The 18,006-nt window shown below is 37.0% G+C and overlaps 1 protein-coding gene across 1 annotated transcript; it reads left to right on the top strand.

The window, feature by feature from the left end:
* Positions 1-646: 646 nt before the first annotated feature.
* On the top strand, positions 647-17,700 carry LOC100891503 (histone-lysine N-methyltransferase SMYD3-like). Its single transcript, XM_030997186.1, has 6 exons — positions 647-928; positions 1,669-1,729; positions 13,318-13,682; positions 16,462-16,564; positions 16,951-17,061; positions 17,575-17,700. The coding sequence occupies exons 1-6, from the start codon at positions 735-737 to the stop codon at positions 17,698-17,700; spliced, it is 960 nt and encodes a 319-aa protein (XP_030853046.1). The 5' UTR covers positions 647-734.
* Positions 17,701-18,006: the final 306 nt, after the last annotated feature.

The raw sequence follows: 18,006 nt of genomic DNA, 5'->3' as shown, positions 1-18,006 counted from the left end.
AACAAATATAGAAAAAAAGCACATGGGTTTCAATATGTAGGACCCCTAAAACATTTTAACAAAATTTAATAATCAATACCTTTCCTTGAGGCAGAAATTACAGAAGAGTCCTGTTTTATCAGCGCACAGTGTATACAGGCGCGTACACAGGGGGGGGGGGGGGGGCTTAACCCCCCCTTTGGTATTTTTTTGTGTGTAAACCCCCCCCCCCTAAATTTCCCTAAACCCCCCCCCCCCCCCCCCCCTTTTGGATATTCCCATGGCTGACCTCAAAAAGATGACCTTACCCCCCCCCCCCCCCCCCCCCCCAATGGAGCAAAATGTCCCCCCCCCCCTACCCCCGCTTCTTCAGCGGTCGGCTGAGTCGTTGCGATTTTTTCGGGACCAAAAAAAAAAAAAAAGTGACCTCTTACCCCGCTCAGCTACTTGTAGGCGGAAGTTGGTCTTCACTTACAAGTACAAGCAACAGAAAGCATCAGTTTTATGTTACACAAGAAATATCTATGAGTTACTCATGTAACCTGTTATAACGAGACGGATTGCTGTGCGTGGGTGAACTGTTAGGTTAAAACAAAATGGTACTTCCCTTTTGTTATGAACGTCGGTGGGAATTCCCACTCGATACAAAAAGCATACTCATATACAACTGCATAGCTGAATGAGACATTACCATACACCTCTTATTCAGCAGGATTGTCGCCCGTGGCTGTTTGAGCTGAGAGGAGCAATTTCGTATGATTACACTTATAATGGCGGCGTCTATTCCTATGCAATCTGTGCGTGTTGTAAAATCAGCTACTTGTGGGCGGAAGTTGGTCGCCACCTCAAGATTTGCGCCTGGACAATGTATCCTTGAAGAATTGCCATATGTATATACTTTGTGCGACAACACACGGGGACTCTACTGTGACTTTTGCCTCAAGAAAAGGTATTTATTTTCTTTTTTTTGTTAAAATGTGTAATAAAAAGTGATATAGGGTCTTTATGGCTTAATGATATTTAGGGGTCTTATATTATATTGAAATCCATGTGCTTTCGTGTGTGTAATTGATTTGTTTACAGACGTGTATCAATTAGATATGATTATTTACGTCTGGGGACCGACTTTTAACGTCACCATCCGAAATACGTGACTCAGTTTCGAACCTGCATCCTCGGCTGAATCAGTTTGTAACTCCCATTATAAGCTGGATTACAGGCGCACGCCACAACGCCCCGTTTCTTTTTATGTATATTTTTTCTTGGCAAATTAGGTTAATTCCACTGAGTGTATAATATCAATCATTTCACTTGAATGACAAAATGAGAATAAGAATAAGTAATATTTATTAAATGCTATGTCTATGATTGAATTAAAAATCGTAGATCTAATTATGATCATGATAACAATATAGTAGAAGTCTAATAATGATTAAATTAATCACTATTATGCTAAATTTTGAAATAAAAGTAAGCATTGATTCATCAATTTAAAAAAACTCAAAAGAGGTCAAGTTGAATTGTTAAATGTGTGTAACTCTTGTTTTTTCATTTACGGTATTTGTTTGGATCTAGTACAGCTACATGGTGCTGCATTATGTAACATTTTAATGACATTCATGTAGGTTTGACACTGTTTTGAAAAAATATCAAGAATCGAGTCGACTCTAATTTTCATCTTGGTTTCAGTTCAACTCTAAAGAAGTGTTCCAGTTGCAATTATGTGAGATACTGCAATACATCATGTCAGGTAAAACAAAATTTCCTTTTTGTTCCCTCCAACATAAAACTTAATAATTCCTGAAATTACGGGAATAAGAGAATTCAAGCAGATAATGAGTTACAATAACTCCAAGATATCTCCATCTCGAGGAAAATATTTACGAAGTGTTTACTAAGTTGCCACGCGTTATGAACAAGTTTATGGAGTTTTGAGGTTATTTCATGAGAAGTATGATTTGCCAAAAGTGACAGAATGGTTTTTTGAAATTTGAAATTAGTGGTCATTGCAGAAACTATGCGGAAATAATCAATCGATCCTGATGGGCCTAAAATATTTCAAAATGTGTGAAAGCTGCCAATTATCATCTTCGTAATCTTCGCGCTATAAGGAATTTTTAACCCCCCCCCCCCCCCAAACAACTCAACAATTGATTCATGCTTTTGTAACATCTCATCTCGATAAGGCGCCTTGGATCAATTCGAGTGGCAGTAATCACGCGGCTTTATGCAACGCGGCCTAGTTTGCGTGAAAGCCACAACTGTCCGAAACTCTCTATTGAGAAGACGCCATGCGAAATTCCGCACAAAAGGGCGTACGGTCCAACGACTTTAGAACAGTGTGCGACGTTCTCATATTGCTTCCAACTCATACCAGTCGACCGCCCTCTATAGGCCATGTAACTCTCAAACTATGCAGGGGCCGCGGAGGCGGGTGGCTGAGTTTTTTTTTTTTAGTAGACACGTTTCATAAAAGCTCCGAAAAAGGGGTTTATAGATTGTTCGCATGCTCAGACCTCCCCCCCCCCCCCTACTCTCAAAAACGCTCCGCGGTCCCTGCTATTTATGGTCAGAATTCAGATTCGTTTCCTCAAAGGGATAACTTATTAAGAAAAATTATTTATCACACATTTATACAAGTCATACATTAATGCTTTTTCTTCCTTTAATATGTTTCGCTTTGTTGTAGCTTCATTTGTCTCGTTTTCGTTTCCAAACTTCATTAATCTGTGTTGGGTTATCTTAAACAATATTTGACTTCTGGAACATTTATAAACTTATGGGCAATACGCTTGACTAATCATGAAAAGATTGTTTAATAGTTATAAATGAATGGCGCAAAATGAAAGCGCCGTAAAAAAAAGTAACAACAACAACAGCAGCAGCCTTCATTTTTTCTTTTATCCTCAAGCGAGGTTTTTATTTCCATCATTTCAATACATATTTACATTATTAACTCAATGATTGAGTGAAACGAGTGAAAAATAACATAAACATTAAAGTATATACAACAATTCTACCAGCTTAGTATTATTTTCTTTGATTGCACAATCATGCCTAAAAAAAATCTTACCAACGACCCAGACTAGACAATCGTTTTAACGTAACATTTTATCAACGAAGAAAATGGATATTACATTTAGAGTTCAGAAATAAACAATATGAAATGAAACAATAGGAGTGATCGAGAGGAAGGAAAAAGAGAGGTACTGAGGAGATGAATTAAGACAAAACAATAGAAAAAAAATCGTGGGAGAGAATTCAATAACACAATCAACTTGAAGTTATATAAAAATGTGAGGAACAAAAAAAGACCAAAAGTCTATCAAAGGTTTGTCCCCAGGTATATGAAATGAAAAGAATCTAACACAGTAACACGGGTAATAAACAAATTAAAAATAAGTGGTGAAGTGTGACGTCGTTAATAATCTATGTTTTGAATTTCTCAATTTTTTTTTTATTTTTCGAAGGAGCATCAAAAATAATGTCCTAATATTGATAACAATTGAATATGTGAAGTATTGGCTAAGATATGACCATCTGAATAAATATATTTCCTATAGGAACTCAGTGTTATTTGCTCTGGCTCCTAATGACTTTATCTTGGACATTCAACTTTGCCCAACTCCGCGCATTAAACAGTAGTTTATTGATCAGATGTCACAAACAATACACGGGTTGACGCTTCCCTTTTGTTCCTAGACCCCCCCCCTTCCCTTCCCCTCTCCCCTCTCTATCAAACTCACCGTGAAAGGAGAGACAACATAGCATAATAATAAATAAATACAGTACAGACTATATACCGATGCGCCCAACTTTCCCTCCCTCTCTCTCTGTCTGTCTGTCTGTCTGTCTTTCTCTCTCTGTCTCTCTCTTGTTTTGTTCTTCTTTCTCCTCCGCATCTTTTCTTTCTTCTTCTCACTCTTATTTCCCCTTCTTTTTCTTCTTCTTCTTGTTCTTCTTCTTGCTGTTCTTCTTCGTCTTCTCCCTCTTCTTCTTCTTCATCTCTTTTTATTTAGATACTCAATTTTATGGGGAAAATACACAATATATAAAATGTAAAAGATTTGTATGTAAATCTCTGTTGCATCAAATTAATATGAAATAGTTTATCAGCCTAAATTGACGGTTATAATATATGTCGGACATGAAACTAAAGAAGAATCCAGAACGGGGGGGGGGGGGGGGTGAAAGGAGAGACAAAATAGCATAATACTGTACAGACTATACGATGCACCCAACTTTCTCTCTCTCTCTCTCTCTCTCTCTCTATATATATATATATATGTCTATCTGTCTGTCTTTCTCTGTCTTTCTCTGTCTTTCTCTCTATTTCGCTCTCTAAAAAGATGATATAGGGAAAACGAAATAGTTTGTAGGTATTGCTTGGAGAGCAAAATAATTAGTTTTTTTAAATTTACTAATGTAAAAAGCGTTTTGAGCATGCTTATGTAAAGGTGCTATTTGAATATATTGCCAAGTTTTGACAATTATAGTTTTTAAGTATATGTATTGACAAAGTACATACAAATAAAACCGACACAGAAATGTCTGCAAGTATTTGGGACCTATATAGAATATGCGAAAAGAGCTATGTCTTTGTCTTCGGCCCATGATCCCACAGCTTAGTTACGTAAGAGGAACAATTAAAGTTGTGGAGGTAGGTCGTTGTCATGGTCGTTATCAACTCCTACAATAGAAGAGCGGAAGTAAGGTAAGGGTATAATTGAATGACAATGAACTGATCCTTGTATGTACTACATGTATGACCCTGTTTTCTTTTTGAGGGGGGGGGGGGGGGTAGGGGATCTTGTTGTTTTTGCAGTTGTCGTTGCTGTTTTTTAAATTTGTTAATGGGATCACGTTCCGACATACTCATAAATATCTGAAACAATCATTCAAAGACAACAATCATGCACGATAAAGGAATGGACAAGAATATGTAATAAGATAGAATTTCACAGACAAATAGATATAATTATAAGAAATGATTTTTCTCTCTATTTATGTGTGTGTGTGTCTCTCTCTCTCCTCTCCCTCTACCTCTCGCTCGGTTGCTTTCTCTGTATGTCTGTCTCTCTGTCTATCTTCCAATGTTGTTCCACCATTTGCTTGTTTGCCGGCACCATTCCTTCTTTGAGATAAATTATCATAACATAATGATGATGTACACAATTTATGAAACCTTATATTTATTATAGGGAGCGAAATAGAAAACGAGCGGCTGACAATGTCGAAATGCGAAGAATATTTATACTGTACAATCATTATATTTACAAAGTAAAACTTTTTAATGAAAATCTCTGTTGCATCAAATTGATATAAAAAATGTTTATTATGCTATATTGACAATGCTATTATATGTCGGACATTATAATTCAGCGAAAAGATATCTATTTAAAAAAAGGACAGACTAAAGGGGGGAATCAGAGCTGGGGGGGGGGGGGTGATCGGAGAGACAAATATATAAATAAATATAGGACGGACTACGTCCAACTTTCTATCTCTCCCCCCCCCCCCCCCCCCAATCACTCTCTCTCTCTCTCTCTCTCTCTCCCTCTTTCTCTCTTTCTCTCTCTCTTTCACTCTCTCTCTCTCTCTCTCTATCTCTGTCACTCTGTCTATCTGGCAATGTCGTTTTCCATCTTCACCTTTTTTGATAATGTTTTCTATTCCGCCATTTGCTTGTACACCGGCAGCATCTCTTCCTTGAGATTAATTATTATAGGATTTTCCGGCGAAATTCGCTAGTTTGTCATTTGAATTCATTTACTTTGCATTTAAGTTAGCTCAGATCGGCTTTGCCATGCCAATTATCATTCAATTTTCCCGTTTTGGTATTCAATTTAGAATTTTGGTCGAAGGGTTTGATAGATCTGTCATTCAATTTAGAAACTGCTCAACTAGCATTCAAATTAATCGTCACTTGTCGAGACGTCATTTTTATCATTCAAATTAGCACCTGTCATTCGTATTCGAATTATGTTTATTCAAATTAGGAATGTTAGGGAGAAGAAATGCAACACACGTTTACAGTTTGAAGAAAAAAAAATAAATGCATGATTTGCCATCAGGGTCTTTTCTGTTAGGCCAAATAAAAAACAAAACACGTTTAGCGTCCTGTTTTTCCAAAAAATAGGACGGAGGAGGCCCCTTTTTATTTATTTTTTCCTTCAAAATGGCCGCTTAAAATGGCCGCTCGGTACATTTTCCCTGACAGTCGGGCTATTTTTCAAGATCGCCAACGACATTTTTTATTTTATTTTTTTAAATCACTGAGATATAGATCCATTTTAGCAGTGTTTTTTATGTTTTTTTTCTTGAAAAAAAAAAAAATAGGAGGCGACCCCAAAAAGGAAGCGGGCGGGGACCTTAGCCCAAAGATATAAACAAACAAAACAACAAAATGGAAAGAAAAAATCTGAGCTGGGGGGGGGGGGGGAGTCAGTCAGAAAAATATGATAATATAGGATTTCCCGCGGGCCAAATTCGCGAGTTTGTCATTCAAATTAATTTGTCTTGCGTTCAAATTCGACGGTTTTAGTGCAGTCAGGTATATCTCGGGTTTATATTCCCTTTTCTAGTTTTCAAATCTATGGAATTTTCGTTAGAATCTACGTATGTTTCATTCAAATTAATGAACAATGTGCTTCTTTCGCTATTTGGTCGTTCGATTTGGCGCAACACGATTTTCTGACAACGCCACGATGTACTTTTAGCATTCTAATTCATAATTTGTAGCATTCAAATTAGCACTTTGTGCACCTAAATTGATGGTCAATATACATTTCTCGTTTATTACACACTTTTTATAGCTCATTCTTTTTCTTTCAAGATTGTTTTTTCATGTGTATTTCATCATATTTCATTTTCTTGCATTTATACACTTATACTTATTAGATTTATCTGATATTCATCAGCATTTAAGTTTGATTGTTAAGAAGAAAAAAACGACTTGCATCTACGGACCTGATGGTCTCAGTATATTTGTAAATGTTCATGTAAGGAAGTTGTTTGCCTTTTGTTTCATCATAAATTTATCATACTTTCATCATAATTAAATTATGGAAGAAGGGTACAATATTGTGACTGGGGTAGGAACTAGAGTCAAGAATTGGAACATGATTCATTATTTAGCCATGTCTTTAGCCATCGATCTGATTGCGGGCAAGTAAACTATGAAACTCTTTAAGAAAAACAGAGGGGTGTGCTGGGTATAAGAGACGATGTGAATTACTTTTGTAAAATTCTGAGTCTGTAGTAAAAAGGGGCGATAGAGGGTACCCCTTTCCCGGGTATATGAACATGTCCGTGCAGAAATGCCATATCCCTTGATTTCGCCCCTTCTTTACTTTATGTCTAACTACACCCATCTGCATTGTCCTGAAAATAAATAAATGGAATAACAGCTAATAGACCCCAATGGCAAAGCATGCATTTTAACTGCATTATTTAAAAACTATAAAAGTTTGTTGCAATTATTCCCCCTAACATTCCTAACTTGACTAACAATATTACGAATACGAATGACAGGTGTTAATTTGAATAATAAAAATTACGCTTCGACAAGTGAATATTAATTTGAATGCTAGTTGAGCAGTTTCTAAATTGAATGACAGATCTATGAAACCCTTCGACCAAAATCCTAAATCAAATACAAAAACTGGAAAATTGAATGATAATTGGCATGGCAAAGCCGATCTGCGCTAACTTAAATGCAAAGTAAATGAATTCGAATGACAAACACGCGAATTTGACCGGAAAATCCTATAATAAGAACAGTACAGACTACGTCCAACTTTCTATCTCCTCCCCCCCCTCTCTCTCTCTCTCTCTCTGTCCGTCTGTCTCTCTGTCTATGTCGTTTCCATCTTCATCTTTCATAATGTTGTCTATTCCGCCATTTGTTTGTATGCCGACACCATCCCTTCCTGGAGATTAATTATTATAACATAAACTTGACGTTATACTTTAGCAAAAAGATATAATCAAACAAAAAAGAGACAAACTAAAGAAAGAATCAGAGCTGGGGGGGGGGGGGATACTATCCAGAAGCGGATCTAGAGGGGGGGGGGGGGTTGGGGGGGTTGCAACCCCCCCAAAAAAAAAAATCCGGGGACCATTTTTTTAAATCTTATCTTTTTTTTTAACTTGTAATTTTATTTTATTCTATTTCTATGTATTTATTTCATTAATTATTATTATTATTATTATTATTATTATTATTATTATTATTATTATTATTATTGTTATTATTATTTCTTTTTGGGGGAGGGGGGGGGGGGGGTTGGGCGAACAAATGTCACAGAGTCCCTTGCCCCCCCCCCCCATCAGCTTTTTTGAGGACACGGGCCACCGCCGAAGTGACAAGCTAGGCCAGCGTTGCCGATTCTCATCCCCAAAATCCCCACATTAAAAAAAAAAAAAAAAAAAAAAAAGAAAAAAAAAAGAAAAAAAAAAAAGAAAAAAAAGGAAGAAAAAGAACGCACGCTGGAGAGAAACCCTTTCAAGTGCAAATATTGTGAGAAGATATTCAACTCATCTGGTAACTTAACCAAACACATGATAACTCTGGATATAACTGTGTATTTAACTGTTACTTGATTTAAAAAGACGTTATCATGCACTGCTTTTTATGGTCTCCATTGTGTTAATAGATGCCAGGAAAACATCACTTACGGGGTTCAAATAAACACCCAAAAAAAATCGGCTCGCCGCTTCGCGGCTCGTGGACGATGCTCCGCATCGTCATTATTGGTCAAACCCCCCCCCTGAGCAAAAAGCTAGATCCGCCCCTGCTATCTTACATAGATAAAGAGCAGTTATAAGCAAAGAATTGAGAACTAATTTGTGCAACCAACTATCATGAAAATCAAAAAGCTGTACTCAATAGTAAAACTCCGACACTTTATAGCACGATAAGTAAATAAAGCCGACAATCTTGAATTGAAACAATGGGATGGACTATATCGAGACTAGCTAATCTCCTCAATAATAGGCCGACCTGGTACCCTGTATACGTACGCATGAGTGACCTGAGCTGAGAGCGCTAGGTCGAGCGAGACTGTACTATATACTATATAAGCTTTTCAATAATAGGCCCGTTCCATGAATAGGCGTCAATGACCATATAAGGTCAAGGCTCATGCATCGTACGGTGTACCCGCGCGTGCCGTGTACAAAGGTTTTAAATGAGATCACGATTCGACGTACTCCTAAATAAAAATAAAAATCTCTGTTGCATCAAAATAAAATTATACGTTCATTGTATGTTATTGACAGAAGTAATATACATCGGACATTATACTAAAGCTCAAAAGGGTTATCTATAGAAGAAGGTGGACAACATTATAAGAGAAAGAATAACAATTTCTCTTTTATTTATACAAAAATTAACAGCATAAATACCCTTACAAAAACAGAAGAAATCTTGAAGAGAGAGAGACAAGAAAAATGTAAAAAGGACCCAACAAATAAAAAATAAATAAATGATAGGATTCTAGAGCGGAAGATGATAGGGTAAACGTAATAGTTTATTAGTATTAGCAAATTTGACAATAATAGTTTGTAAGTAAATTGACAAAGTATATACAAACAAAAACGACACAAAATATTTGAAAGCATTTTAGAACTACCGGTATATAGAATGAATATACGAAAAGAGTTATGTCTGAGGCCTATCTAGATCTATGTTACGTAAGAGGAACAATGAACTTGGCCAAAGGTAGAGTTCGTTGTCATGGTTATAAACTCGAACAATAGAAGGGCGGATTATGAGGTACTAGGGTGCCTGCCGTCATGTGATTTCTTCAGGGCGAGCACGGATTACGCTGCTCCCAATGAAGTACCATTAGTATCAGAATTTCATGTGAAAGAAAAATGGACATGCTTATGAAGAACAAAAAAACGATTATAATGAATAATATGAAAGTACAACAAACAGGAGCAATTGAGAATGTTAGTTTATATTTTGCACGATTGGAGAAATAAAGTATCATAAATCGTAATATTGAATCTTGTGCAAGAGTATTGATTTATCTTGATTTTTTTTGTGATGTGAGCAAAATAAACGCAAATTTCTAAACGAATGTCAATCAATGATTTGTTACCTTCCTTCCATTACCCCCACCTAACAAACAAACAAAAAGCAGGAGACACATTAGTATACTTGGGGGAGGGAGGAAGACAAAAAATGTATAATGAGTGCAGTTTTCACATTTTAATGAGATTTATTGAATGGAAGAGTAAAATCAACCCAAATTTTTAAACGATTATAAACGAATTTTTATTAATTGCTTTCCTTTCATTATTCATCACCCTCCCCATCTAAATAATGATAATAATAATAATATGATGATGATTATAATGATAATAATAAGCCGGAGAAACACTATCGTACGGGGGAGGGGGGGGGGGGGGCACGGGGCAGAATGCGGATAGGGAGGCAGACTGCACCCATAATGGGTGGCCAGTGAAGAAACAAAAGAGAGAGTGGGGAGAAGAGAGGGAGGAAAAGAGATGAACAGGAACAAGAAAAAATGTTTTCTTTGGAGAGGGCTTTATACCAAGTTCAAAGAAAAAATAATATTTAAAAACTTTCGTAAAATGTGTTTTGCCTCTATGAGTTACATGACAATGGAATAGCATAGTCTCCAAACAAGAATTCATGAATCAACACATTGGCTTTATGGCGAGCACGCAATTGTTTATACCGGCGAGAGAGAAAAAAAACACTAGTCTTTATTTCCATTAATGGCTGGAGAATTAAATTTGAACGGGGCTCCCATAATGTGTCTAGATTGACACCTCCAAGTTACCTCCCCGAAAAAAAATCTACTTTTTAAAAATTCATTCGGTTATATATACACAGATAAAACGTAATTGTTTAAAATGCTAACAGTTCATTACAATACAACAGCTTGTTGAATTTTTTAAACAGGTCTTATTACTTGTAAACAACCCTTTTAAACGGTGTTCTTATTGTGCATAATGATCCATTCCAAACATACAGGCTCGAATTCACAAAGCAAGGTTTGAGCTCAGACCAAGGTTTGACCTCAAACCTCCTTTTGTTTCGCCAAACCTCCTTTTGTTATTTACAAACCTGGTTTGTAAATAACAAAGGGAGGTTTGGCGATACAAAAGGAGGTTTGAGCTCAAACCTTGCTTTGTGAATTCGGGCCACAGAGTACAGTGTTAATTAGACACGAACTCAAGCTAAGCTAAATAACTTAGTTTAGCCGCAGAGGGAGCTAAACAAGTATTACGAATCTTTCAATGGGTTGACAATTTTCTGGCTTGAAAAGGACGTCACGGTGTTCGGACACACACAATGCGTCTTCTCGTGGGCAAATCGTGCATCCGGGATTAACTCCGACAGCTTTGATGCATGCGCTCTCAGGTTAATAAGCCGCGTGTTTACTGCCACTCGAATTAATCCAAGGCGCCTAACTGTAACTCTCTCCTTTATGGACTTCCTAAATACCAAATTCACAGACTACAAAAGTTTCAAAACGCAGCTGCCCGCCTTGTCATTAAATCTAAACGTTCGACCCATACTACTCAAATACTCAAGAACCTTCACTGGCTTCCAATAGAACAGCGTATCAAATATAAAATTCTACTACTCACCTACCGTTCACTAAATGGATCAGTCCCTGAATATATTTCCTCTCTTCTTAATATCTCTTTAAGTTCTCGTGCAGGTCCTCGTTCCTCTAATTCAACTAATTTAACACAATTAAGAACAAAGAGGAGTTGGGGAGATAGAGCTTTTACAGCTGCTGCACCCCGGTTATGGAACTCCCTACCCCATTCAATCAAAATGTCAGCCAATCAAAATATGTTCCAAAAACAACTGAAAACCTATTTAATGTCTGAATTCCTTAGTTAAGACGTAGTGTATTTCACAATCTGTTGTTATAACGTTGTTGAATTATATTTAATTATGTTAAATTATTTTCGTTCAATGTACTCACCTTGTTAGGCGCCTTGAGCATCTCTTGGGGTGGATATGTGCGCATTATAAACGTTGTTATTATCATTATTATTATTATTAAATAATAATTATAATAATATTTAGTTTTTATATAGCGCTTAATACAACATTATCTAAGCGCTTTACAAATATACTATTACCCCATTCATTGGATTCAGTGCTTGCCCGCACACACTGTGTGCACAATCTCCACTCCCTGGGGAGCATTCCAGCCAGGCGTTACATGACGCTCAAAACTGTTTGACCAACAATGATATGGAAGCAGGAGACCGTCAAAAACATGGATATACGTCGTGTCGTAATTCGAATTGCCACACTTCCTAAATAATTACGTCGTGTCGTAATTCGAATTGCTACACGACGTAATTCCGAATTACTGCCCAACGATTTAACGTCATGACGTTAAATGAATTAACTACACGACGTTAAATAATTAAGGTCGTGTAGCAATTCAAATTACTACACGACCTAAATAATTACGTCGTGTAGTAATTCGAATTGCCACACTACCTAAATAATTACTTCGTGTTGTAATTAATTACTGCTCAACGATTTAACGTCGTGTAGTTAAATCATTTAACGTCGTGTAGTTAATTCATTTAACGTCGTGTAGTTAAATCAACCAATGAGACCGTTCGTAATATATGCGATGCGAAGACCGGCCACTACTAAAGCGCACGAACGCGCATCGTATACATATTTTTGGCACGCAAATATGATCTTCGCATCGCATATATTACGAAAGACCTCATTGGTTGATTTAACTACATGACGTTAAATGAATTAACTACACGACGTTAAATGATCTAACTACACGACGTTAAATCGTTGAGCAGAAATAATTACAACACGACGTAATTATTTAGGTCGTGTGTTAATTCGAATTACGACACTACGTAATTATTTAGGTCGTGTAGTAATTTGATTTGCTACACGACCTTAATTATTTAACGTCGTGTAGTTAATTCATTTAACGTCATGACGTTAAATCGTTGGGCAGTAATTCGGAATTACGTCGTGTAGCAATTCGAATTACGACACGACGTAATTATTTAGGTAGTGTGGCAATTCGAATTACTACACGACGTAATTATTTAGGTAGTGTGGCAATTCGAATTACGACACGACGTATATCCATGTTTTTGACGGTCTCCTGCTTCCATACAATGACGGTCGCATCCTACCGGGTACCCATTTAACACCTGGGTGGAGAGTAGCAGGCGCGGGTTAATATCTTGCTATTAAGTGAGGAGATTTTTTACACATGATTGTGATTTAAAAGGTGTTAAAGATGTCAAGTTTCTATAATGGCTGTTGTTTGTTGTTTGTACCTTGTGCAGAAAAGAGACTGGACAAGATGCCACAAGCAAGAGTGCAAAATACTGCAGAAAATACATCCCAGCCCTCCAGACTTACACGGAGCTCAGCTTCTGTCTCATCTCATCCGGAAGCAAAGAAAGTCTACTCCATGCACTCAGGATAATGAGGATTGTTTCCCAACCACCGTAGACCAGTTGGAATCTCATCTGAGCTATGCTAAAAAGGATAATATTGAGAGCTTGTTGTTTGTGTTGCAGCAGTTCTTTGAGGAGGATGTCTTAGCCGAGCCTAGCAGCTTGGTGAAGATGTATGGGGTGATTAACTGCAACAGCTTCTCAATATATAATAACGATCTGATTGCCATCGCATCTGGGATATATTTGAGGTGATTTATGCTACTATTGTAACAGCAGGCACAAGTGACACTCAACGAAATCATTCCGAGTTTTATGTGGTTTTCAACTGAGGGTGAATAAACCCCTAATAAGAAAGACAAAAGAAACAGGCAAATAGAGTAGTTTTTGTTTCTTTTACATAACATCAGCAACAATAAGAAAGGTAGCTGTAACTATTCAAAACAGTAGTGCTTTAAATCTATGTATATGTAAGTGTTTCAACAAGGTAAACGTATGATTTTTTTTAAATAGAAATAAGTATATACATTAATAAATGAGTCCAATTGTGTCTAACTATCAAAACGAACATTCCTATAATGAATAAGTAGTGTTTATGACCTTACATTTCTGTTCACTTAACATTGATAACAACCATCCGTCAAAATAACTATTGCCCTACGTGACATTTTCCCACACCGTACAAATACTGTGCAAGTACATGGATACTTTTCCAGATATGGTTTACAGTTAACTTCCAAAAAAAGCAATAAGCAAGGTATACAAATAAAATGCACAAATATGCATGATTAATCATTAATACAGAAATATAAATTGCCTTTTCGTATAGTTCTCTTTACCTATTACACTGACTCCCCCCCCCCCCCCTCCCCTTTTGAGCTCTCGAGAAGAGACTCCTAGCGAGACACCGAGACTAGAATTTGACCAACTAGTGCACTATAATTCTTAAAGTGGAATGCGAACCATTGATATAAAACAAATATTATAATTCCCAACCTTCTCAAACCCATGCCCGACAGCCGCCAGCGAATAATAATAATGATACAATTTATCTCTTTACCTACTAGCTATTACTGTATATCTACAGGTCTTCTTTTATATTGCTAATAAAAGGAGCTATTCCACCTCAAGGTATCTGGAATAGATTACAGGTATAAATATTCATACACAATACTTTATACTGAGAAGCAACATTTCTAACACAGGTGTAGCCTATATGTTTTCTACACCAACTCATTATGAAAAGCAGTTAATGATAGGCCTCTAAATATTGACATGAATCTACCCATCTAGTACACTATACACAGTGTTTCTCCGTACATTCTTCTAATGGTATCATTGTCACATAATAACAGCAGGACTGTGAAAACACAACCCATATCAATCCTTGAATGAGACACATAAGAGCTGTCCACAACACATTAAATCAAGTTGCCTCTTCGAGGTTTCTATCTAATTATGTATGTCAAATACATTATAATGCTACTAAGAACTTACCACAGATGCCGCAGAACACTGTTTAGTCTGAAGCTCTGTTCAAAGTTCCTTTTTCTGTCACATCACCTCCATTTGCTTAAAGGCCCGGTCACACAGAGAGGACGCATGGGGAACGCACAGCCAGCGCATGGGAAATTTGCAATTTTGGCCAGTGCGTTGTCGTGCGCCCAACTTTTGTCGAAGCTACAGCGAGCTGACAACAAATGCATAGCGTGTTGCGAGCGCATACAGGGCGCATACAGTGCGCATACAGACCGTACACAGAGCGCACATGATAACAACTTCCACGAATGTACAGCGTGTTGCTAGCGCGCTGGACGAATGGTCCACGCATGCACCGCGTTCTACGACGCACGGCCCGCGCATTGGAAATCGGAAAAGGCCGTGTGCCTAACTTTTGTCATAATTTTGGAAAAGCTAGCGAGCTGACAAAAAATGCACAGCGTGTAGCTAGCGCGCTGTGCGTATACAGGGCGTGTGCTCCGCGTATGTCTGGCGCTGGTCTAGCGCGCTCCACGCATGTCTGGCGTGCCTTTGGCGTGTACATTCATGCGTCGAGCTCCGCGCACACTTTTGAGCATGCTAACAAAAAACGACGCACACAGCGAATGACGACGAATGCATGACGCTGGTCCAGCGTTGGTCCAGCGCGCTCGACGAACGAGTAACGAATGATGACGCACGCCTAGCGAACGACAACGCACTGGCTCAAATTGCAAATTTCCAATGAGCTGGCCGTGCGTCCCCCATGCGTCCCCTCTGTGTGACCGGGCCTTAAAGGGGAAGTCCACCCTGAAATTAAGTTAGTTTTAATAGGAGTAGAAAAATGAGAGAAACAAGTCAGTGAAAGTTTGAGCAAATTCCGATTAAAAATAAGGAAGTTAGGATTTTTGAAGTTGTGATCAATCAAACACAAATTGGCAACTCTATGACGTATCATGCATCAATCACGTATCAATAAACAAATCTAAAATTTTCATTTTTCCTCAAGAAAAATTTCAACCATACATGCACCCTAAATATAATAATTGCAAATATGTTTCTATACTCCCCCTGCAAGGAACAAATATATATTCCGTCATCAATAACGAAGAAAACATGATTTTATGGAATATTATGCACAAAGCAAATGAAGGAGAGCTCGTATAATAAGTCACAGAGTTGCCAATTTGTATTTGATTGATCACAACTTCAATAATTCATAATTTTTATTTTCATTCAGAATTTGCTCAAACTTTTACTCACCTGATTTTCTTATTATTCTGCCTCTATCGAAACAAACTTATTTTGGGGGTGGACTTTCCCTTTAAGTAGTGAGTGGATGGTCTATATTCATCCCTCTCAAACTGTGATGTGGCAAAAATAGATCCTTTCTCTCTACCCTATACCTTCTCTGACACTAGGTCAAAGTTTACTAGTACCGGTACCTTTGCTCTCCCAATCCCATTTAGGTTGAATTTTTCTTTATTTTTCTTGTGTAAATAAAACGTGTCATTATAATATGTCTCTGTTTTAACTGTTGCTGTTTTGTAGAGCATCTATGGTGAACCATTCCTGTGATCCTAACTGTACATGGGTGTTTGATGGGAGGAAACTTCAACTCAGGACCGTTAAAGATGTGACAGAAGGAGAAGAGGTAAGACCACATATTTTATTCTCAACTGAAATACCACATTTATTTTATTCCTCATGTTCTGGATATGCACATGAGAGAAAATACAATAAATATTTTTAAATAAATGTAATTGTTGCTTTATATGGATTCTGTCAGGATTATAACCTACTATAATTTCACCGTACAATTTTCAGGATTAGCCTACCAATGTTTATAAGATTTCAATCAGCACACCCAAATGGTTCAGTTTATATGTGAGAATCCAAGGATTCAATCTATGTTATGTTCTAGATTTTGCAAAACTATGACCTTGAAAAACATAATGGTTTTTATTTGTACATGTATTACGAAAATAACATGTGCTTTATAATTTAAGATCCTTACAACCGGTTTTCGTTTGGTTTTAGTGTACAATCAGCTATATAGATAACATTAACCCAACTAAAGAGAGACAGGCTGAGCTGGAAAAGAGATATCACTTCACCTGCAAGTGTGTGAGATGCGTTGAAGAAATCAATGTGAGTCTTTACTTTACAGTTTTATTCTTTGTTTAACTCTTCTCAAATGTTGCAAAAGATCCTGGAAATAGAATTCCAGCTGTATAAACCGATAGGTAGTTTTCTTTTAAACTACTATCTTCGAACTTGAATTGTATTGATGGTCTTGGGATAAGGTCTGTGGCTTCATAAATGAGTATGCACCATTATTAATTCCATTGTTCAAAGTAATGTAAAACAATATATTGGGCAATAATTGCATCCACGCACTGCTTTACTTTCTATTATTACTCAAATTTTGAATAATGACATCACTCTCAGGTACCCTATGCTCATGCATACATTAGCCAAGGCAGTTTATATATACCTGCATTGATCTATTCTCAGTAATGCACTAAATAATAAGTGATTTTCAAAGTCCATAATTGTTTCACATAACTTGCAATAAATGCATTGCAGTGCAAAATAAATATGTTCTCATTGTCAAGCTAATCTTTTTTTACATACTGATTAAATGTTTTCTGTATATTGCAGTCATTGGAGCCAGGTGATGGTTTAAGTAAAGAGCTCCGAGGTCTGAAGAAATCCTTGGAGCAAATAGAGGATTTAGAGGAGTCACAAGATATCCTTCGTTGCCATTTAAGTTTATTTAGAAAGTGACTATAGTTATATTACCATATGTCACTAAGTTGAAATCCCAGAAATGAAGTCAATAACTGTTTTCTCCTTTTATGTTTGTTTCATTTATCGTAATCATAGAGTTTTAAGGTCGCTTTTTTATTTGCACAATTTACATTCTAAAAATACCTTTCTTGTATTATATTTTTCTCTCTTGCCCTCCTTTTCCTTTTTTTTCTTCCTCTCTCTCTCTCTCTCTCTCTCTCTCTCTCCTTTACTTTTTCCTCTATACCCCTAATCTAGTTCTGGACCCTTTTATTGATATTTTTTTATTCGCCGACTATAAGC

Source organism: Strongylocentrotus purpuratus, unplaced genomic scaffold (assembly GCF_000002235.5).
Source record: "Strongylocentrotus purpuratus isolate Spur 01 unplaced genomic scaffold, Spur_5.0 spur5_scaffold_4, whole genome shotgun sequence".
Taxonomy (NCBI): domain Eukaryota; kingdom Metazoa; phylum Echinodermata; class Echinoidea; order Camarodonta; family Strongylocentrotidae; genus Strongylocentrotus; species Strongylocentrotus purpuratus.
Note: the sequence above shows the minus strand (reverse complement) of the source record. Positions and strands in the feature narration are given on the sequence as shown.

What these genes read in the sequence shown, in the direction of transcription:
- LOC100891503 (XM_030997186.1), top strand. Translation starts at nt 735, where the DNA reads ATGATTACACTTATAATGGCGGCGTCTATTCCTATGCAATCTGTGCGT. An exon ending in GCATCTGGGATATATTTGAG is followed by an intron (nt 13,683 to 16,461) that starts GTGATTTATGCT and finishes GCTGTTTTGTAG; the next exon opens with AGCATCTATGGTGAACCATT. An exon ending in ATGTGACAGAAGGAGAAGAG is followed by an intron (nt 16,565 to 16,950) that starts GTAAGACCACAT and finishes GTTTGGTTTTAG; the next exon opens with TGTACAATCAGCTATATAGA.